Genomic DNA, 24,157 nt, shown 5'->3' on the forward strand with positions numbered 1-24,157 from the left:
AGATGTTATATTGGTTTCACTGGTAAAAATAAATAATTCAAATGGGTATATATTTGTTTTTTGTTAAGTTGCCAAATAATTATGCACAGTAATAGTCACCTGCACACACAGTTATCCCCCTAAAATAGCTAAAACTAAAAACTACTTCCAAAAACATTCAGCTTTGATATTAATGAGTTTTTTGGGTTGATTGAGAACATGGTTGTCGCTCAATAATAAAATTATTCCTCAAAAATACAACTTGCCTAATAATTCTGCACTCCCTGTATATCCAGCTCCAGCCACCAACTTTAGTCAGTTTTTGGCACACACTTAAAACAAGTGTGTGCCAAAAACTGACTGAACATGTGTCTACGTTCAAATGACTACAGCGCATTTAAAACTGCTGAGAGGCTTTCTGCAGTTTTACGCTGTTAGAGCCAGAGTCACTTTGAAGAAAGCATTTTCCATCATGGACAAACGTATAGTTTGACATCCTGGTGAATTATCTTAATGCTGAAAGTTAGATGGGAATATTGATGCCTCTCTCACATCTGTTCACTAAATATGACGCTAAAGTCAGCAGATGGGTAACATAGTTTAAACTCCAGGAACTGACTGACTAACACTCTGGGGGATACAGTCAATTTTTCGGGTCTTTTGTGGCCAGGATGTCCTGATAGTAGATAACAGATATTCAGTTCCAGACTTCCTGTTCCATGTGCCATTTATTCCTTTTGAACAAGGATAAATTCCCCAAAAGCTTATACAGAGCTTAGTCATCAGGTGATGGCTGGTTGTTGATGATTTGTGAGAGAAGGAGAGCCGAACGATTGAAAAAGAAGGTTTACAAGGTGGTGGTGAGACCTGCTATGAAGCACAGGGGGATTGGCTGAGCTGAAGGTGGCCGAGCTGAAAAGTTAATAAGATTTTAATTGGAAATGATCATTGGACAGGATTAGAATTCAATTTATCTAGGAGAGATAATTCAGGCTGAGCAGTAAGATGGTTTGAACATGTGCAGAGGAGGAAACCTGGCTATACTGGACAAAGGATGTTGAATATGGAGCTGCCGGGTAGGAGGAAAAGAAGAACTACAGTAATGCAGAGGGTTGATGTGACAGAGTAGGATGGTAGAGATAGGGTTTGATGGAGGCAGATGATTTGCTGTGGCGACCCTTGAAGGGAGCAGTCGAAAGAAGGCGACGGTGATGACTCTGTGATTATCATATTTCATCATATGTGATCTCTTTTCTGATCTCCAAAACGATTGCTTATTTCTATCAAACCAAACCTTTTTCAAATGTGATTTGAGAAGCTTTTGCATAGTTGCACGCATATATCTGTTACTAAAGATGAGCACAGTTTAGACTGAAAACTGGCTTGATTAGTAGGCTTTTTCGAAATTTAACAAATTTAGCCTACCAGCACATTTAAACAGCACTAATTAGACATGACATTACCTTTTCACTCTAACCCTAACATTTTTATTATTAAGTAATGATAATGACGATAATGATCTAAAAAAAACTGCCAGTGCAGTAAAAGCATGCCTGGAAAGAAAAACACTATCGTAGATTGGCCTCACCAGAGCTTGAACTTCAGCAATGTGGGATCATCTAGATGGAGAACAAAACAAAAGGCCGCCGACATCTAAAGAAAAGCTTTAAATGTCCTTCAAGAAGCCCGGAGAACGATTCCTAAACACTACTTTAAGAAACGACAAAAAAATATTGCCTAAGAGAGATCAAACTGTGTTGAAGAATAAAGATGATCATACTGTTTTTGCCTTGTATAATCTATTTTTGTTTGAATAGGCACAACAAAATGGATAGATGTCTGCCTGGATACTATATTCCCATTTATGTATTCATATATTTCAATAAACAGCTGCACCTATTTCCGTGGTGCAGCTCAAGACTTTTTGCATAGTACTTTACAGTAGCTGTGATGGATGTGGAACAGAGGCTAGCTGTGGTGTGAGATCATGACTGCTGAAGTGCCAATCTCATTTTAAAGCTGCTTTTTCTTTCAGGATGAAATATTAAACAAATAGTCTTTACAATTTCATATGATGTAAAGGAATGGAGTCATTCCTACATCATCTCTTGCAATAACACAACACCGATTAATTACGCGTTCTTTTCTAGTCATCACGAGTCTCGTACATCTTGTCCAGGAACCAGCAAATCATCTGCCCCGCAGATGTATGTTGTAGTCTTGGCAGCAGCAAACTCGGCATGTCTGGAATGAATACAAAGAGTTTGATCCGAATACTTCTCAGAAATAAATTGCAAAAAATGACCCAAATGCTTGTTTCAGAACAAAATATTTAGTCAGAATTTCCAGCAGAATTTCAAATACAAAAGTTTCAGAGAAAACATCTCAACAACACTGTGCCACCTTATAAATTAGACTTTTAGAAATACACAGTTACATGTAAGTACTGTACCATGTGACAGGGTAAGTGTTAATCAAACAAAGTGGAAAAACAGTCACTGGTTTACTGGCTGTAAATGTTCCTCTCCAGTCTTTAACAATGCACTCATTGCATTAATGACATAAATAACTGCAAATTTACAGCTTGTAGTTGACCATGGCTGGTTTCCCTCTCTAACCTTTTTTCATCAGAACCAGCTATATATCATCTTTGCTACATCTTGTATTTAAAAAAATGAAATGATAGTCCATAAAACAAACTTTAGACTTTTTGTAAGTGTATATAACCAGAGTTGAACTGTTATTTATGTTGATTTAGTGTAACTATTTCTGAATGATCAACTTGTGTCTCAAACCATTTGCATTTATTGTGATTGCACCATTGCGTATCAGTTACTGTCGTTTGGTTTCTCATGGCTTTGTTCACCCATCGAATCTCTTTTTCTTTTTGGTTTAACTTTGTGAACATCTCCCATTGTCAGTGTTTTGGATAGCAATGGCAGCTTAACTTGGGGTGTCAAGTGCTTGAAATCCTGATTTAAGTAAATAGGCATTATGCTTTAGTTTGCCTTCTGATTGTCTGTATGAGCACAAAACAAGCCATTTGCACAAGACTTTGTCGAAAATGCTTGCTCAAGTGCTTCAAAGAATTGAAGTTTTCTAAACTTTGTTAGCATGGTTGTTATAAAGCCAGGTGAAGGCTCCTTTGTGCATTGGCATTCAGGTATCATACTTTAATAAATGAAAAACAAAAGGCAAGTTATACAGAGTAGAACCTTTGGCGACAAAGAACACACAGTATCCCTGCCTGTGTTTAACTGTTGGTGAATAGTGGTGGCAGTTTTTAAGAGCTTTGGTGAGTTGCCATTTGGTCCCAGCCAAAGTCGTGGCCAGTCATTTGGTAAAATTTAAGATTAAAAGGTCTGTAGAAGTCTCTGAGCCTGAGCAGGACTTCAGAGGGTATCTGTGGATGGGGCCTCCCCTTTGACTTCCCCAGGCAGCGAGGCCTGCTGCTCCCCTCAGGCTTCTTTAGGCAGGGGAAACCTTTGGTCTGGTTGAAGTAGAAGTGCTTATCTGTGACCACGCGCTTGAGCCCTAGGAAGTCCTGGACCCGACCCATTTCACCCGCCGGGTCTGTTACAAGGCGTTCGCCGCTGACAAACAGGAAGCGCGACATTGGAAAGTAGCGCAGCCAGTTCTCTAGGTGCTTGGCGTAGATGCCGATGCGTACAGCGCTCCAAGACGTGTCGATGAGGCCTGTGGTGGCGTTACGAAAAGCCAGGTTCTGAAAGGATGGAAGCCCGGGAGATTTGGACAGAGTCTGCGTGTAATCGGAAACAGCGCGCGTCACAGGGTCCCGAACCACCACGATAAGCCTGGTGTGGCGGCTCATGGAGAAGACGCGCCGAGGAGCTTCTTTGGTGATGAAGTAGCTCGGGGTTTTCTCCATGGTTATCTGGCCTTCCAGAGTACGAGGCATCAGGTTCCTGGATGAAAGAGAGAAAGAGAGAAAAAGCCATTTAACACAGTCGAAAAGCCCCCCCCAAAAACCCCACTACACTGTAGTTACTGAGAGCTCACATATTAAGAGTACATATTAGAGAAATGATACATTCCCTTAATATTTCCAGCACATTCCTTTGACGATGCCTCACTTGCCTTCGAGGCTTTTTGATTTCAGTTTGTAATTAGAGGGATAAATCGGTGATTAGAGAGAGATAAACATGGCATTAGCTGCTGGCACTGATGGAGTGACCATGTGAGTTTAGTCTGGGAGGGAGCTACTGAACGGCTACTGTAGGAAAACCGCGAGGCTATGCTAACCTCAGAAAAGTAATTTCCTCATCTCATCCGCGGCCTCCTTCTAAACAAGCTCATAACCGCTGCTCTTGCTCCTGTGTTCCTCGATGATGGGAGAATGTCCGGCTGGCCTGAAGTAATAGCCACACTGCTGTAATACCACTAGCATTTCTTACAGCACTGCTCTCACTGACACCTGGAAATCAAAAGTATAGCAGCTAACTGTTACCTAGCTAACTTTCATTATCTCGTACTGCTTGCTTTGAATTGCAAACACACTGCCAGCTGTCGGTCTACCGGCTGCTGTCGACTAAAACAGCTGCATGCTAACTACAAAAGCTTCCAGCAATCACGAGGAAGTTCCTCCAGAAATTTAGTTTAGATTACTACTTGAGTAAAATGTTATATTTGCAGTTTGGCCATCTTTGCTAATCAAAAACACTGCATTCACTCGCCAAGCGGGCATTTTTCAACAGCAGACACTTTGACCTGTCACATTAGGAAACCACAGGTGTTACTAATTACTGACGGTGCTCTGTTGTGGCTTTTCTCAGCAAGCCGAGACAGGACAGCAGAAAGAGTATCGCGCCGGTACCAGGGCCCCGAAACTGAAGCTGCTAAATGGAATTCAACTGTCATTAATCTTTTATTATTTACATGTGTGCCTTTTCTGCAATGGCTAAATGTTTTTTTTCCAGAAAATGGTCTATTGCTCACATTCGGGAATGTGGGAAGACTCTTAGAAAGAACATGGTCAGATAGTCAAGTTATTTGGACAAACACACACTTTAAGGGTTTAGATAATCTAGAAAAGCTCCAATATGACTCTGCTGTTGGTTTCATGCATATTTAGGCTTTATAGTCAAAGCCAGTCAAAATATGTAATATGAAATATTATTTGAAAGTAATTTGCACCGCTGTGAAATTTAAAACGTCGGCTCACAGTTTAACCCGAGGGTAGAAATGGCATGCGTTTGTTTTTCTCTGACTTGGAATGAAATGCAATGTGATGAAGAAGTTACTGTCAAGAGGCAACAAAATGAAAGTCACAGTAACTCTGCACCGTGCCCACTCTTTGACATTGAAGTACATTATGAAGTATGCTTCAGTTTGTCTCTTTTGCTCCCCATATTTCAGTCCACTCCTCTTTGCTCTCTATTTCCATTATCCCCGCCCGAGTGGACTGACCTCCTGCTCGCCATTGCTGCCACATCTTTATGACGTGACAGTTTATTTTAAAGAAGGATGCTTCAGCAGAACAAAAACTTATGATTAGACTTGCTTTGTGACTTATTTCGGCAGCGTCTAGGCACGGCAACACACTGTCCTCATGCACAGTGTCACGCTGATTTTTAGTTGTAATTTAGGCCCAATCAGCAATCACACAACATGTGTATGCCAATACAGCTGAACCATGCCAGAGCCCACCTCACCTCCAAGCAGGCAGTGGCACAGAAAACTCAACCACGCCTGAACGCAGTCAAAGAAAGTTGACTTTGCAAATGTAGATTGTGTAGAATGAGGTACGAATGAAAAAGTAACTTTAACCCCAGGCCAGTCAACTGATGAGGCTTGGGGCATTGGTGAAATAACCTTTACTATATCCTCTAACTTTAATGTCTAATATTTGTCTTTGCAGGAAGCTTAAAGTAACATTTTAACCCTCCATCACCAAGTATCTCATATTTGATGCATGAATTTCTGACTTTAAAAAAATCTAAATCAATTGCATAAGATGTTGCAAATATGATACAAATTAAAACTAATATATAGAAATTAATATTTGATTAATTTTTGCTTTAAGTTTTTTTAGAATGTTCAAAAAACACAAAAAATTTTTAAAATGTAAAATTTATGGCTAAATTTAATGTTTCAGGATTTACAGGGTTAAAACTGACATGATATGACCACCTTGTGGCCTAAAATAAAATAATTTGTGTTGGTGCAAATGGCTTTTTGGTTCATTACCTTTGCACCAATATGCCTAACAGACGCAAGTCTTTCACAAATTACTGGGAGCTGGATTTGGACAGATTCCTTTTATTTTATCGATCAATCCATGCTATCAAACTCAAGCAAAGTAATAACTAACAAAAATAAGATCCAAACGATAAACTGGGATTGTTATTTAATTTATGGACTATTTGGGCTGTGGTGGTGTAACTGCATTTCTACATTTCAATTATACTACTGCAGCAGTTATACTTGCGGACTGCATACAGCCCAAAGGTATCCTATAATAGGGCTCACCATGTCTTCTGGTCCAATCCTGTTATTGCCTTTGGCTCCCTGCTTGTTATTATCAGTACTTGGGGTATTCTGGGCACACTTTGGCTTTAAAAAAAAAAAAAGGGCTGCCCTCTTCCTCTTGATCTTTACCCCTACTTAGATGACTCAGACTGAGAGGACATACCTCAAAAAGTTCAACAAACCCTGACCGAAGCCTGTGTTTGACTGAGAGTCTCCATAACCTGCCAGAACAGATTGTATATAAATCGGGGGGAAATGGGAGGGAAAGGAAAACCTATTTGTCTCGTATCGTTTACTTCATTCAAATGCTACCGTAACACCAAAATGGAATCTAATAACCTCCGTTGTGAAAAATATTCTGCCAATTTTCCCTCTCCTAAAAAAAACAACAAAACGCACTGGTTTGCAAAGGAGATTCAAATCGCAGGCAGCAGTTTGTGTTATAGAAATCCAAGTGGAGAAGAATGCCAGTGTTGCAACTGTGAAAGATCCCTCAGCTAATTTCCATGCTTCCCCCCTTCCCTCCTCAGCAGGCATGTGGTGGTGGTTGGGTCGGAGTCTTCGTGGTTGGTCTGCAAGTGAGGGGCTTACTGGGGCTCTGGTGTGTGGTGATGGAGACTCCATTTCTCTCTCTCTCCCTCTTTCTCTGATCCAACACACACACTCGGCTCCAACTCCGGCATGTCCCCTGGCATGAAACTCTGAGGGTAACACCAAATACACAACTTATGGCATTCATAAGAAATGTCTGACTCGGATTATGGGGGCTGAGGCAAAACAAATTTGTGAAATGTACAACAAATACCTAAAGGAAAAAAAAACGATGCTGTTCCCATGAGTCCTCTCTCCATTAGGGCGTAGTGTAAGCTACAACCTATAGCTCAGACGTTTCTAAGCATGTCGGTCGCGAGTTTATTTCTGGTGACCACATGATATAAGTGGCAATATAGTTTTTATGGATCTGAGTCCCAGAAAAAAAGAAGCTGAAGACCTCGTTTGTATCCCAGGAAAGTTTAAGAGCTCTGCCTTTCAGAGGAAACTGCACTCTCACATACAGTATGGGCAAAAGTTGTTGAAGCTAGGTTAAGAAGATGCTGAGAGAGCACTACAGATGTGATGTTTGCTTTGAGAGTGTTGATGGGGAAGTATTGAGAAGCTCAGAGTGTTTTTGTAGAATACATGTATGTGAATGAGAGAGAGACAGGTGTAACAGTGACGATCCAATGAGTACAAGTAATGACGGAGGATAATTAAATAATTAAAAATAAAAATAAAAAAAATAATTAAATACTTGGACTCATCCACACAAAGCAATGGACAGAGCAAAAAGTAGGTGATTTGTGACAGAAGGATAGCAGCAGGAGCAACAGGGAAGGTTTACAACATGGTAGTGAGATAGTTTGGAGAAAGGAGCACTGAGAGAAAGACAGAAGTTGAAGAAGACCAGGATGGGACAGATTAGAAATAATTACTTCTGAGGAAATGACTGGAGGAGGAGGGATGGTGGATATACTGGGCAAAGGATGCTGAATGTGGAGCTGAAGAGCAGGAGGAAAAGAAGAAGAACTCTGTAGTGAAAGAGGAGAGGATGTTAGGGATAGAGTGAGATGGACGCAGATGACCCATAAAGGGAGCAGCCGAAAGAAGTGGAAGAAGACGATGCTGTTTTGGTAAATTTACTTCTCCTTATCCATCCTTGCCTACCTGTGTCACCCACTTTTTCCAATATGATTCCTGAAATCCCATCGGAAAAACATGTGCGATCGATTCAGCGAGTATTTCCAGCTGAGAAAAAAGAATAGTCGCATCCTTTAATTATCATATTTTCTGGCCCATTAATATTACTGTCACAGGAATCAGCCTGACACTGGAAAAACTGATATTAACACCATCGATACCCCCTCCCCCTCTTTTTTTAATTGTATTTTTCTGAGTTTCCAGCATGTTTGAACTATTTCGTGAGTGTGCTGCAGCACTAAATGGATGTTTCATTTCAGTCAGGCTAATGAACGCCACAGTAACCTGTTTGAGGCACAGAGGGGCTTCTATTGACGTCGTGTTTACATTTTTAGGCCACACAGTGATGGAACACAGGGTGGGGGGAGGAAAGGGACTGCCGGTAAGGGTGGATTACAGCTGTGAGAAGAAGAAGAAGAGGAAGAAGAAGAAGAAGATCAGCGATTGTGAGTCTAAAAAAACAAAAGGCGAGAGCCACAGATGGAGAGAAGAAAAGCAGCAGCGAGAAAGCACAAAACAGGGGCATCTCATCTAATCTCCCATTATCTCATGAAGATGAGAAGAAAATCAAAATGTTTGTTCTTTTTATCTGGTGCCAGAGAGAGTTTAGGGCGACCTAGCAACCTGATGTTTGTTTTCATCACACCTCTCCCATCAGCATCTGGAGCAGGAATGCGGTTTGGTCCGATAGTATGCTGATGTGCGTTTATCTGTGCATACAAATGCATCCAGGCACACACACTGTCTCTTTCGCACACACACACTCTCTCTTTCGCACACACATTTAGCTTGTGGTCTGTGTGGGTGGGCTGAGGTTTATTAGAGACTGTTTAAATGGCTGCAAACTTGTGGGCTTTTATTTATCAACAGAAAATGAGCACACATCAGTTTAGTAGTTTGTGCTGCCCTCAAAGGCAAGAGAAAAGCAGGGGCTACTTGACAAACAGATTATCTGAAAAAGTATTTTTCAGCCACCCCGATTAATCAGAACAAAATGAATAATTTTGGATTTTGATGAATGGAGGATAAAGTTTTTCTACAGTTTGATCATTACGGAATATAAGGCGGGACTTCTCGTAGCTAACACTACAGAGTTTGATCTTCTTTTATAAAAGCAAAAGGAAAATATCCCATGTACTAAATTGTAGATTAAATTGATACATCTATTTTCTTTCTAATACCCAGCAAAGATTATGCACATTCATACCACTTTTTGCAACCTCAACGCCTTATTTGTTTTTAAAAAAGCGGTTTGGTAAGGTAAGGTACTGTGAATGCTTATTATCACTTTTCCAGTGGTAAGCACATTCCCCGGCCATTTCCATTTCTGTTTGTGCACAACCCATCTTGCTCTGTCTGCCTTCTCCTTACACACACATATATAAACACAGCGCACACATGTGCACACTGTAACCATCTGAACATGCCCTCCACAGGATGGACCCACATCTGGGAGCAATGAAGTTCTTAGTTTGTGTGCGCGTGTTGGATGTGTGTGCGCATGGCGGAGATGAGGGAAGTGTTTCTGGTTTAGGAAGTTTCCCTCTGGTCCCAGGGTTCGGAGCTCTGAAAGCTGTGATCCATACAGGTTCTGCCGGGCCTGAGGCCAGATCCCCGGACCCTCTTAATCCCCACCAGCCTGCGCTGCACGGAAATGGACTCTTCCACCCCGAAGGTCAGGGGCAGATGGTTGCGTTTCACGGAGCGAGACCACCGGGGATCACGGAGATCATGTAATGCAACATGTCATCACGAGCAGACTCTCTCGTATGTGTTGCGTTTCCTTCCTCTATCTCCGACATTTTTTCTCGCCTCACTTCCTTTCTTCCACTCCTGATCCCCCCCCCTTTTTTTTTTAACAACTTCAAAGCTTCCCCTCGGCCTCTACTGTATCCTTCAAAGTGAGAATGTTATGAATGCATTTGACATGTGTGAAGGGATTTTAAAACACACTGACATCCTCAAACCACTACAGAGGGACGTCTGAAGACAGATACAGTTAGCCTGCGTGTGTTCAAAGATCCGTAAAAGCTGCTGCGTGGAGGGAGAGGGTTGTCATTACTGTCGGCAAATACAGGGCTAAGAAGTTTCTGTGGGCTGATTAGAAGTCAGCAGGGACTGTAAGCAACTCAATAAAAGGGGAGCTAAAGTAATGCTTCACTTTGTGTCTGTTGGAGTCGGGCCATTGCGTTAGTTGGATGATGTTTTTGGCTGCTTATCTTTATTTAAATGTACCCAGTGCCTTGTATAAATACAAGAAATCTTGCACATCTTCTCCTTTACTTCTTTGGCTGCCAAAAATAGATTTGATCAATAATAATAATAACAAAAGGAAACTGAATGTGGGATTCTTGTGTGTCTAAATGCAATTCAAGAGGCTTTTTTTAATTCAAAGACGACACCCTACAGGGTTTACGCAGCGTTCATTAAAAATGTAAGACCTTTAAAATATTCCAGGCAGTGATATTTAATTTTATATTACATTTTGTTAATACTTCCCAGCAGTATGTAAGAATTCCTAGCATTAAAAATTAATTGACGGGCTGACCGTAATCAGACAATGAGCTTCTAAGTTAAAATAGCTTTAGTATGAAGTATTGGTAAGAAGTGGTCAAAAAGCACTTACAATGCAAAAGTTACTGTCTCTGTTAGGACCTATAAGAATTTACGCCTGCTTACTGGACGCGTATTCAGTGTTTTTAATGCTTCTTGGACATCTGTGCTATGTTATAGGTTGGCACAAGAGTCTTACACAATATCTGTGTGACATAAATCCATCACAGATCATGTTACGCTCCCTTCAGTTGTGTACGTGTGTGTTTTTGCGTGTGTGTGGCAGACTATTACACGCTCTGAAGGTTGCTGTCTGGCTGACGCACCAGGGTGGCGATGAGTATTTTTACCGAGGAGGTTTGCATCACTGGGGTAGGTCGGTAGGAAAGAGCTGAAGAATGCGTCTAGCTGAGGGGAAAAATAGAGGCGTAACAGTTAATAGACACATCTCAAGGCCTGAGAGCGGTGAGTGAGCGAGCGAGCGAGGAGCAGTCAGAGTTTCCCCTGAAAAAAGATCTGAGCAGATAATGAAAGAGGAAGCTCGGCATGGTTTTGTTGTCAAACCTATGTGTGAATTTCAATAAAACCACTAAGCTGTAGCATTCGGTGGAAACCGACTGCACTGAATGAATGTGTTTTATATTGAACTTCTGCCTTTTTATAACACATTATATTTTTGGGGGAGTAGCTTAACATTTTGGAAAATACTACACTCGTAAATCTCTTAAAGAAGACAGAATGAAGATCAGGAAGAAAGGATGTGGTGATAAGATCTTACTGATAACAGAACAGCCCGTAATGACAGAAAGCACTAAATACGGAAACCCTCATGAATGTCTGGGCGTGTGAGTCTACTTTTTTGTGCCCGTACAAGTGAGTTTAAATAACTGTGTGTGTGTTTGCATGTGCATGGCACTTCCCCTGATTGCTCCCACCCTGCTTGACTTATCAAGTGGGAAAATCTACTGTTGTGCTCCTGCCGGGGCCCACAGCGGCCCGCTTGTGGGGCTTTATCTCCGAGCAGCTAGCCAGGGGGCCTTTAAGGGGCCCCGCCCTGCCTTTCCCCATCTCCCGAATGCAGGATGAATACGGCCAGATAGAGTGGGTGGAGAAAGCGAGGGACTCTTCCATTTCCTCCCTTCTCAAATGTAACCCCGGTGATGTCACAATGTCACGATCTCACCGACATCACAGGACGCTGCAGTTGTATAATTAGGCTGGCAGTAAGATGTCAACACTTGGGAATGCATGTGAGCATGAGAGAAGTTTCTTTGGATTAAGCAAACACTCAATGAACTGCCCTAACACCACTTACTCATATGAGAATGTTTGGTACTTTATCAAAGAATATCCAGAGGAAGAGGACACAAACACACGACTCAAGAGCAAGAGCGAACCAAATTGTGTAGAAACATGAGAAAAAAACAAAAGAAGAACGCTACAAGAGGGGAAAAAAAGAAACTGCTGGAAAATTTGAGTGTAATGAGAACCAGATGAGCGAGCAAGTGGGAGGCGGGAACAGGTGTGGTACATTAAACACAGGTGATACTAATGCAACTGAAGGTGGGACAAAAAAATCACAATATAGGGAAGTCAAAGACAGGAAGTAGAAATCACTAATGTACAAAAAAGACCACAAATTACAAAATAAAACAACAACCAAAAAAAAGCAGTTATAATTATGTTATTACTATGTTATCTATACTACGTATATATATTTATATTATTATTTGCTCTTGACTGATGTGCACTGTTTGGCCTATTGACTGAATGACAATAATTCAATCAAACAGTGCACGTCTACAGTTCATGTATAAGCCTGTTTTGGACATAATAATGAATATGAGCATTTCTAGTCACTATGTTCACTATAAAAATAATGAAAAAATTTGATATAAATATATTAAAACCATACGGCAAAATGTATATCATTTTTACAGCTTGACAAATCTATAATAACAGTAATTATAATTTTATACCACAAATATGACCCATTATAGCAAACAGATAAATTGCTGTTTATTGCCTTTTGACTTGCTGTTAGTTTGCCCTCGGCCCAGTTAGTCCAGTTAAATATTAAACATGTGCAAAGAGGTACATGCTGTAATGTTTACCCTTCCCTTTGACCGTGCACTAGAACCAGGGAACACACGCTTCCACTAATTAAACAGCTCCTCTAAATGAGTACATACACATGTGGGACAAACACACCTCAGCAACGCTATAATTGACTCAATATGGACTTTTGCTTGCCTGGCAACTCCCCAGGTCCCGACCAATAAGATCACTCGATACTGTACGATCGTGGAAACCCACTTCCGAGCAGTTGCAGCCTTCATCCCTGTGGTTTCTCAGCTCATTGTTAGCACTGTCTTAAGCTGAAAAACGGAAATCACTGCTGGCAGAGACTGGGCTTTTACAACTGGAAACCATCCTTGCAGCGGTCTGCCATTAGTAGCATCTATCAGGCTCTTTGCAAGCTTTGGCTACATTTGTCCAGACATCAAACATTCAGGACACAGAAGGCTTTTGGATGAACATGAAGCAGGAGCTGGTGTTGGTTTCCAGATTTCCACCCATCACTGTGTCTTGTTTGATGTTTTGCTTGTCCTCAAATTCAGCTGTAGCTCTCTCTGCCAGAGTTTCAGGCATAATTAACCTAATTTCCTCTCAAAACCCACACAGACATCACTAACAATCAACCAGTTATTCTAAGTTGGTTAGTTCCAGTTTAGGGGAGTTTTCTAGGAAGGTTTTGTAGCAGACAAAGAAAAGTGTGTTTTTCTGTGGCTGCAGGTTCTCACGACCCACCCACCCCCAAGCCCGTCAGGCAGTCAGACATTAAACAGAGATGGACACCAATGAGAGGTCAGCAGCCACACACAAATACACAAACCGTCAATAATTACCTGCCTCTCCAGTGAGAGCATTTGTGGCAAATTTGGTGTGGATTTGTGGATTAATATTAACTATGAATGAAAAGCAGGAAACATCGTAGAGGAAGCAGAATTAAAAGGAGACTTAAATGTCTGAGCTTTTATAGATTGTGGAGCTGACTAAAAATCCCCAGAAGATGGCGAATGTATAAAAGAATATAAAGACATTTTAAATATTTTTCTGTTGTTTTTTACAACAAGCATTTTGAACATTTTGGAATTCAAACTGTTTTACTAACTATTACTATACATTAGGGTTGTTAAACGTAAACGTATAAAATAAAAAAATAATTTAAAAAAAATTATTAAAATAATGAAAATAAATTAAAATAAATACAAAAAAATATATAATTGAAAATATATAAAATTAAAAATATAATAACAAATATGAATATATAAACATTAAATTAAGTTGAAGACATAATTCACCAGTTTGTGGTTAGAAAAACATAATGTTAAATTGAAAAAAAAAAAGATTTATTAATCACGGTTAAATGAATATCAGTGTTGCATCATTAACATGGACGATGTACTGGAGTTAAAAATATTCATTTTAAAGGGATATAAAACAGTACTTATATCCCAGAACTGTACACAGCTTCAAATTTGCTTACCATAGTTCCTCAAATATGAGTAAATATGGCCAAGAGCTACAGATCAAAATGAGCCTATGACTAACTCTGGTATATTTAAAGTAATGTCCACCAATGTAAACTGGGGTTGTTAAAAAACAGTAGACAACATAATGGCCAGAGGTGTGGTCGACATGATCAAATAAAGGTCTCAAATAAGCAATAATAAGCTGTTTGTCTTGTATGTTTACCCTCCTTTTGTTCGTGCAGCGGTCATCAACGTTCACGTTAGATTAGCAAAGCTGTGACACCATGAGTGCAGTGGGTAGCTGCTGGCCTATGAGTGAGTGGAGCATATAAGTATAATAGGTGCTTATTTAAGTGAAATAAATAAAAATGTGTGCTGTATTGTTACTGTAACATGTATATTTTTAAAAAATGTAATGTAAAAACCTTTTAAAAGTAAAAGCCTACATCTAATTTATAAGTATATATATATATATGTGTGTGTGTGTGTGTGTGTGTGTGTGTGTATTCATATGCACAATATGAAGAGTGTTACCATTATTATATAGTTATTGACTCGTTAGTTTTGTTTCTCTCCTCACACCTCTTTCATTTCCTCTTTTTCATTTATGAGTAAGCTACGTCTGCAGATCTTGCACTATTTTTAAACCCCCCCCCCCCCCCCCCCCCCAATCTTTCCTCATGCACGCTCATTTAATATAAAAAGACTAATAACAGTGTAAAGGGGGGAAAAATAAAGCAAGAGGTTTGGTGGAAATGAAGGCAAATGATGTGATGAAAAGAAGGTGAAGGAGGTAGAAATAGGATTATTATTTTGTCATCTGTGGCAGCTCATCAGTCATCCTGATCTCGCAGGTCTCCTGCTGCCTCGTCTGCTCTGTCTGTTTAACGAGGAGAGGCTGATTTCAATGAGTCTGCGACTGAAGAACAAGAGCGACGCCCCCTCTTCTTTGAGTCTTACTAAAAATGCCCATACTCAGCACAGCAGTTTGGAATTAAAACCCCAAACAGAAGAATTAAAAACCAGTCTGAGCGATGAACAACACAAACTTTCTCTTTCTGTAACTGTGATTGAAATGTGGTAAGTTTCATACTTTCCCCAGTGATCCTTTCATTGTTCATCTCTCACCAGTCATCTGTTTCTATTAAATTTGACTGGATGAAAATGGCGTGCTGGCGGGGGGAAAGGTCGAACAGTGACGAGCTGTCAAAAAACTGATGACAGGGCTACATCAGGCCTTTTTTTGACCAAGTAAAAATCCATACCTCCTCCAGAACAAGTCTAGTTTGATTGAGTCACATTTAATTACAGCGCTTAAGCTTTTCCAGCTGAATTTTGTACTCGTTCTGATAATAACATCTCTCTATATATAGGTAAATAATCTCATGTGTGTCAGTTCTGACAGACATGTTGGATGATGCTACTAATGTTAATGGTTTGAACCCACTTGTTTATTCTTGTAGTGATACAGCTTCAAACATCCAAAGCACTGAACCCTGTCTTCCAAGGAAAGCTGCCTTTCTTTCTTTGCATTTCCTATTTTTCTGAATTCTTTATTGAAAGTGTCTCTTTCCCTCCCAGTCCTTGTTTACTCTAAAAAAACACTCCGTAACACGCAGCTTCCAAGAATGTGAGTACTGAGAAATTCAACCAGAGAATCCCATGTGATTGGTAGAGTGCCCTAACAGGAAATACAACCTGGACATTACTGTCTAGGTGGCGCATCTAACCCTCAGCTGAATTATACAACACGCTCCCTTGGTTTTACGACAAGAAAACGAAATGAGTCGATAAGGAAAGAGAAAGAAAAGTAGTGACTGTGAGGAGGCATAAAGAGAACGAGGCTCTAAAAGGAGTGAGAGCGTGTCCAGTGGCTTTACATTACACAGTTTGAGTGACCTGAACAAGCCAATAAATCCACTCCATCAACACTCAGACTGTGGGGCATAAATGTCAGCCGCGGATGGGAGTACGAGCTTCTTGTCAACAAGATGGAATATTCAGAAGTTAATTCATTTCTGCTGCAACAGCGTGATAAAGGCAGAGAGGAGGAAATCGATAGGAAGAACGTATTTTAGGTGATCAATATGGGGAAATGACATTTATATCTGCGAGATATTTATAGCATCAAGAAATGGTGGGGAGAAGAAGAAGAAGAAGAAGAAAGTGGATGGAGATCAGGTATACAGCTGAAGCAGTGTGAATGGATCCAAGCTCACACACATGCTCACACTCACTCATTGCACACCATGGCTGTCTGAACCCCCATTCCCCACCACAAAGCCACAGAATCGTTTCCAGTAGATGGTACAGCCAAGGCTTTTCCACATATAAGCATTTTTTCTGAAACAATTTGCCAAATGCTTCCTTTAAGGATGTCCATGTGTTTTACTTGGTTACCAGCTGAAGACAGGGCCGTGGCTCTCTGAGCTCAAAGACACTTTGAAATGAAGAGCTCTGTCAGAGAATACTAAGTGATACTTTCCAGCACAATTTCAGATGATTTTGTTGGCTTCATATGCTACGGTTCTGTTTCAAATTGATATATTTGAATCACTAGGTACTTAGGCTGTAATTACACTTAATTAGTCATATTTTTTTATTACAAAAATAGATTAGATTTGGAATTATGGAAAAGGCAGAAAAGCAGGAAAATCAAAGGAAGGAGGGAAAAGAAAATATTAGAAGAGTGCGACAAATTTGGCATTTTTGAGACAGATAAATTGCAGATATTTGGCAATTTAAGTATTTGATATTCTGATATATCTGTTAATATTTCCTTTGAAACGTCAAATATAAAAAGATTTCCCAAAGTTTGGTATATGTAAATATTTATTTACTACTGCTATGCTCTGTCCAGCTCTGCTAAGAGCAGCTAGTTGTTGTTTAGGGCGTTCTAAACACAATAGCCATCAAGGAATTTGAAAAGTGCCCTCTGGTGGACAAACTGTACAACGTCAATGCTCAAAACATGGCTGAAGGGTGTTTCTCTAGTCGTTTCCTTACTTATTAAAATGTAATTTAACAGCTGTTATAAAACCAGTTGGCAAATTAGCAAATAGCTAATAATGGCTAATAAGATAAGCTCCAGATACTACAGTAAATGTACTTTTTATACAGACTATAATGTAGCATACAGGGAAAATGTGCTGATGTCAATAAATGGTTACATTATTAAAGTACCTATGCTGTAGATCAGGGGTGTCAAACTCAAATACACAGTGGGCCAAAATTCAAAACTGGAACAAAGTCGCAGGCTAACGTTAATATTTATTGTAATATATTTATTCCTCCAGATATAAGAATGAATCTTTTCTTATGGACTCAAACACGTTTTGCTGAAAAACTGAATATGGAACAAGCAAAACTTAATACTAAACAATATATACATTAGCTGTATAATACCAGTAGGCCAGCTCTAATAGTAATTTGGTATGGCTTCGCGGGCCAAATGTAATTAGTCTGCGGGCCAAATTTGGCCCGCGGGCCAGAGTTTGACACCTATGCTGTAGATAATATTTTCAGAAGGCTATTATGTCTACGATAAAGTTGTGTGTAGTTGCACAAAAAAACTAAAGAAGCTAAGTGATCTCAGTACTTCTGCATAACATAGTTTTTAATAGTTTTTACATTTGGGAAGATATATCCTTAAAATATAAAATAAAATCATTTGACAATACTTTTTTGCACTACTACCACCTGGACTGGCAGAAGGTTTAGCTATTTATTTTGTTAGTTTGACTTAGGCTCACTTTTTCAACCATTAGCAAAAACCTTTAGATGCGTTAGTCATTCCATCTGTTTATCCAAAAACTTTAGATATTGTTTATTTACTTATTTCAGTTATTTACTTATTTCTAGTACCAATAAACTTGTATCAGATGTTATGTATTTTTTTTCTTGTATTTTATCATTTTAACGATTTATTTATTTTTTTACCTGGATATAATAGTTACAATAATTTATCCATTAGTTATCTAGCCTTTTTGCTACTTAGCTAACCTGTATCCAACTTTGCGTGATGTTGTGTAAATAAATTAAAAATAATTTTTCAACCTAATATTAATTTTACTAATATTACTTTTAGCTACTTAGCTTAGCATTACCAATCATCCTTTATTCAGAGGCATTAATCCCACAAAGTTCTGATGCATTATGTAGCATTTATTATATGTGATTCTACTTATTTATTATTTCTACAATGTGTTTAAACCACAATCTTTTTCACCCACCCTCCCCCCCAATACTTGAGTAACTCTATGGTATAACATGTACTCCCTCCAGTTTTAAGTAATGTATGATCTAAGCCTTGTTTGGAGTCACTGGACTACTTCCACTTCCTTTGATCATCTATCTGTCTCACATAAAATAAAAAAGTAGATACATAAGTCAGTGATTGTCTGTAAGCCAGAGGACTACATAGCCCTTGGGCACAATAAGTGTCCCCTGTTGCACTCAGGTGTAGGATGACTGCAGTTCTCATCAAGGATGAGTGCTACGTGGCGAGGCGGTGGCTGGATGGGAGGGGTGTTGACTAATGCTCGATAAGGCCTTGTTTAACTGCAGCTAGGAGCCTAATTCATCTCAGCCCCTTCATATGTCCCTGAGCTGTCCACGTTAATGCCTGACCTGTCATTACACCGGTCCAATTCGCGCAGTGTTGACAAGAGCTGTCAGCGGATTAGGATGGAGCAAAAACACACATTTCATTATATCTTCAAAGGAGAAAAGAAAAGAGAGACAAAAAACACAGAGATGTTTTACATCACATCTGTGTTAAAAAGAACAGGGGTAAGGTCACTTTCCTATCAACAGAAAGTATAAAGAACATGTAAAGGTCACTGATCTCTCCACATTTAATCCTGTTAGGTCTTGCTTTGTCATCACTGACACCGGCAAATGGCTTACAAATCGTGACATTTACATTTTCTTTTCTTTCTTTCTTTTTTTTTTACATCTCTTACGCAGTAATGTGCATTTAAAAATAGGTTCTTAGCAAACAGACTGCAGCCAGTAACACTAAAGAAAGAAGATTTTTTAGAAGATAGTCAGCAAACACAGCATAGCTGTAACGGCAGCACTAATCCACCTGATTAGTCTAGTTTTGCACCTCACTTATCTCATGGCTTTGGTAACATGTGAGAGGGAAAAGATATTAAAAAACAAACAAAAAAGGTTTCACCTTCACCTTTAAATCAAAATGCAAGCTTGAGGTTTTCATCAAGGTTACTGTGTATCTTTATCACTTTAGCAATTAATTAATTGATTTAAAATAAATAGAAAAAACTGAACTGAAATCTGCATTTAATTATAATTTAGAGATTACGGCGGACGGGTGAATAAAACAATTAATTTCAAGCCCAACTTTTGGATTCCAGGAAAAATAAGATGATTAAATAATTGATTACTAAGTAAATATACATATTAACTGAAAATAACATAAACAGTGTTCCACTGTTAATGAGCTAAAAATTCCAGTTTGTTTCTTTAACAGTTAATTTAGCATTTTTTGTATTACCCATCTATTGCTGACTCTATTCACAGTGATCCCCTGTCTGTGTTTGTGATTCTCAGACATACTTATTACTCTGTCAGCTCTCTCTTTATCTGTTCTCTGTTCGTAATCTAGATTTGTAAGATAGGATCACAGCTGGTATTTAAATTTACAGATACCACCTTTTGCCACCTAACCATTTAACGTGCTTTTTTTTATTTATTTTTGGGTGTATGTGAATCTGCTAGACCAGCACCTGACAATTCAAAGACACACCTGTTGGCATGGAGAGCAAATCTGTTTAGATAAAACTGCAATAAAAGCGCAGCTCACTCACTTCTAGATTTTTATTGCACTCTGCCGATAAAAGTGTCCCTTACTCTGGTGTGCGCTGGAATTTTTATTGTCCAATTAAAGGTTTTATGGGATTGAACTAGTCCACTTCTGTGCTGTGCTTTAATCGTCCCAAAGTTCAGCATCACTGATGATAAACCTATCTTCACATCTTAAACTGAAACTGCCCCGAGAAGCATTTCCCACATACAAAACTTCCCCCATCGTTCATCTTTCTCTTTGTTATCATGCATGCACCGTGCATTTAGCAGGAAATCCCCAGCCTCTTCCGCATTCAGTACCACTGTTAAGTGGTAAAAATGCCAGCCTACACTTGTGCATGCATACTTTGATCTCTGATGTCACTCAGCAGTTATTGCACCCTTCCAGCGAACAGCTGATTACCTGTCGTGTATTGACAACACCTGCCACCCCTCCACATTCACCTCTACCCTTTCCACATCTCTTCATCAAACTGTCATTTACTCTGCCGATCCTCTGTAATGGCTCTCATCTTTCCTCCTCCGCACACTAACTCTTGATTTTTTCTGTCTTCTGCAAATTTGAGGTGATCTGTAACGTCCATCTATGTTGTTAAAAGACAGTAAAAAAGATAAATGTTAACATTTTTCTCTGGAGCGTGCTATCATTAAAAAAAACTGCTTCATTGATTCAGTAGAAAGAGCAACTTGTACCGAAAGAAATATGTCCTTTGAAATCTGGGCCACCATCAGATCAACGACACCACCAGCATCCACAATAACCCTCTCTCTGTGTGATCAGGGGCTGATAGTGACGAAGGCTCTCAGGGGACCAGCATGGACACTTAGCCAGGCGGTGTGTCAGCTCAATAAACAGCAATTTATTGGCAGGGGACTGAATACGCTGCCATCCTTGCAAGCTATCAGCAGAGCATCTTATTGGTGCTGAGAGATATTAATGAAGAGAGAAAAGGTGAGGAAATAGGTTAGAAGAGCTCAGCTCTCCTCAGCTCTCCTCTTTCACTACAGCCTGGACTAAAAGAGACTTTATTTGCACTAATAAGGAGGGAGTGTGTTGAATTTGTTGTGTTATTGTTACATCATGTGCCAGGCAGTCCTATTTCAATATTTAGTGCAACAAGGAAGAGACACAAGAGACACAAACACATATTTTCAGTATGTGAGTCCCCCTTGGGATATATCACCTTTATTTCAAATGTGGCCTCAGCCTGAACACACACACACACACACACACACACACACACACACACACACACACACACACACACACACATACATATATATATATATATATATATATATATATATATATATATATATATATATATATATATATATATATATATATATATATATAAAATTTAAAATCCTCCCACTGAACCAGTTATTGATATTTATTTCTTTGCTGATTGAAGGCAAAACAGATTCCAAAGGAACAATTTTTCCCCCCTTCTTCTTCTTTTGATTTAACATCTGCCTAATCAGGCGTCTGCCACATCAAACTGCTCTGACAAGCTACATTAAAACCGCAGCTACTGAAGATAAAAGCCATATCTGGTTCAAGTTTCCATGACAGAGCAATCCAATATAATCCGGAGGGGAGCACTGATAGTACAGGCCCGTACAGAGGGGCTCGATTTTTAATTCCCGCACATGACCTGTTATGAATACACCACTGTCGTATTTAAATGTCTTTTATGAAGCTGAATATTTCATAAAATACATGTTTGCGTTTTTAAAATGCGAATTCGTGGGGGAAATGTGTCCGTGAACCAACATTATTAACGAAGGATAAATGGGGTATTCACATTTACGTAAAGAAAGAGAAAGCGTGTTTTTAAACTTATATTCCGGAAGTTTGAAGTCACCACAAACAGAAAGACTTCTTGAGTATTTTAAGGTCAGTATCCGTTTGCCCATTTTGCTGTTTGAGGACTGCTGGAACGAAACTCGTGATTTTTATGAAAGATTTCATAAGTCCTTCAATAAAAAATAAAATAAAATAAAAAGGAAAACAAAATAAACACGCCTTTACCTGTACCATTCCAGTCCCTTCTCGTAGAAGCGATCGAAGAAGTGCGGCTCAGCGCCCACAGCTCGCACGTCTGGATGGATGCGCAAAAACTCCAGGAGAGCCCGAGTGCCACCTTTCTTCACCCCGATGATGATGGCCTGAGGGAATTTTTTGTTGCCAAAATTATTGGCTATAGAAATATTGTTGGACGGGGGATCACTGTTCGTCAAGTCCGACAGCTGTTCGCGGACAAACGAGACCGGAGACGCGTTATACGCGCCGAGCTGCTCCGTTTCTTGCCCATCTTTAAAGATAATTTTGGTTTGGAGATTACTTCGCTGGTCATACACGGGTCTTGGCAGGGATTCGCAGTAACCGTTGAGGCAGTAAAAGAGGTAAATGAAGAGAATAATCATGGTAAAGAAGACAGGCAGCTTGGAGTGCACCTTCAGGTGTCCAAAGTTGAACGCAGCTCTCCATTTACTACATCCCATGGGTCGCAATCCTGAGCACGGGGACACGACGCAGGAAACATGCCATATCAGGGGGGTTGGATACTAAAGTCAAAGTGACAGCAGCTTAAAAAGCGCCTGTTTTGTGCCACATGTCCAAGTGGCGCAAAACTTGTCCACCGCGCATCCAAAAGCTCCACATGTTCCTTATTATCCCTCTCGCCCCCCGTGACTGTCCCTGAATCCTGCCGTCATCAAAACAAAACAAACAAACAAAACAAAGTTTCTTTAACAACTGGAGCAAAAATCCACAAAATAAAAACGCAGATTCAGCAGGTTGAATCTGCCGCACAGCTCTCCGTGTCTTCTGTGCGCCCCTGCGGCTCCTTGGCAGCGGCTGTGTAGGAAACCCTCAGCGATCCTTTCCGTGTGACTGCCAAATCCACGCCCTGTTTATCAAGCGTACGCCCCCTTCCAATCCTCAGCTCGTGCCACGCTGAAAATACAGCGAAAAATAATTACGCGGGCACGGCGCGTCCCCTCTCCTCTCCGAAGTGACAGAGAGGAGAAAACGCTCATATCGCGTTATTTTGAAAGCAATTTTAGAGAAATATGGTAGTTAGTTTAATTGTATTTAATGCACCGGGAGAGGAGAAAACGTCTGGGAAATGATGAAGAGGGGATATTAGTTTTTTGAAAGCAATTTCCCTTCATTTCCCCTTTAAGTCACCACATCCACTGCTGAACTCTCCGCATACAGGAAAACCACGCACTGAGCTCCAGGTAACCGGTCGCTTTGAGCAGCTCTGTATGGCCAACTAGCGGCCACCTGCTGCCTGCTATAGTTGGGCTGCCGGACCACACACACCAGTCGTGCCAGCCATGACACACACACACACATTTAACCTTGTCACCCCTGGCTAACTGTAACAAACAGGTGTCATCAATTTCTCTGTTTCTTTTCTCCTTGTGAGTGGGTGTGTGTGTGTATATGTGAGACCATACTGGTAAACATGAGATAATTGAGACCACCACCAGTCTGTCCCTTTATTTACTTTCTCCTACAGACAAATGCTAGAAAAAACAAACAAACTTGGAAATATAAAAAAGTCACGTATAGCAGCTCTTCTTTTTATTTCTTTTTGTTGTTGTACATGTTGGTGCAGGTTTAGGATTAGGCATTCATCTCCCCGAGACGTCTACTCATTTGTTCTTGAATCTTGCCAAGAAAGCCCCAGGATGCAGATGATATTTTCAGGAGTGACACAGACAGATAAAAAGTCCACATCGCTTCTTCCCTTCCTCCCAGTGATATTCATGAGGTGTACCGCTACACTGAAAAAACACCCAAGAGTCCCGGCTTGACCTCTGTAACCTGAGGATGCTGGCTGACACTCATCACGGCTACAGCTGAAGTGGCTTCAAAACCTGCTAAACACACTAAAGGATATACTATGGTTACTATGTTTGTGTGTGTGTGTTTGTTTGTATGATCCCAAAGGTATTCCAGCATTAAGCAGTTAGAACGCTGATAACTTTATTGGCACACTTATGATGTCTGTGCCTTT

General features: G+C 40.0%; 1 protein-coding gene across 1 annotated transcript; it reads right to left on the bottom strand.

Annotated features, from left to right (window-relative positions):
- Positions 1-2,302: 2,302 nt before the first annotated feature.
- Positions 2,303-23,338, bottom strand: LOC308391183 (heparan sulfate glucosamine 3-O-sulfotransferase 6). The gene is made up of 2 exons (XM_080873659.1): positions 22,159-23,338; positions 2,303-3,905 (listed from the first exon to the last, which is right to left on the bottom strand). The coding sequence occupies exons 1-2, from the start codon at positions 22,629-22,631 to the stop codon at positions 3,263-3,265; spliced, it is 1,116 nt and encodes a 371-aa protein (XP_080729785.1). The 5' UTR covers positions 22,632-23,338; the 3' UTR covers positions 2,303-3,262.
- Positions 23,339-24,157: the final 819 nt, after the last annotated feature.

Source organism: Rhamphochromis sp. 'chilingali', assembly GCF_963969265.1.
Source record: "Rhamphochromis sp. 'chilingali' genome assembly, chromosome: 22".
Taxonomy (NCBI): Eukaryota; Metazoa; Chordata; class Actinopteri; order Cichliformes; family Cichlidae; genus Rhamphochromis; species Rhamphochromis sp. 'chilingali'.

Excerpts from the sequence above, each read along its gene's own strand:
- LOC308391183 (XM_080873659.1), bottom strand. The coding sequence starts at position 22,631 with ATGGGATGTAGTAAATGGAGAGCTGCGTTCAACTTTGGACACCTGAAG. Across the intron at positions 3,906-22,158 it reads AAGGGACTGGAATGGTACAG|GAACCTGATGCCTCGTACTC; the intron begins GTAAAGGCGTGT and ends TCTTTCATCCAG.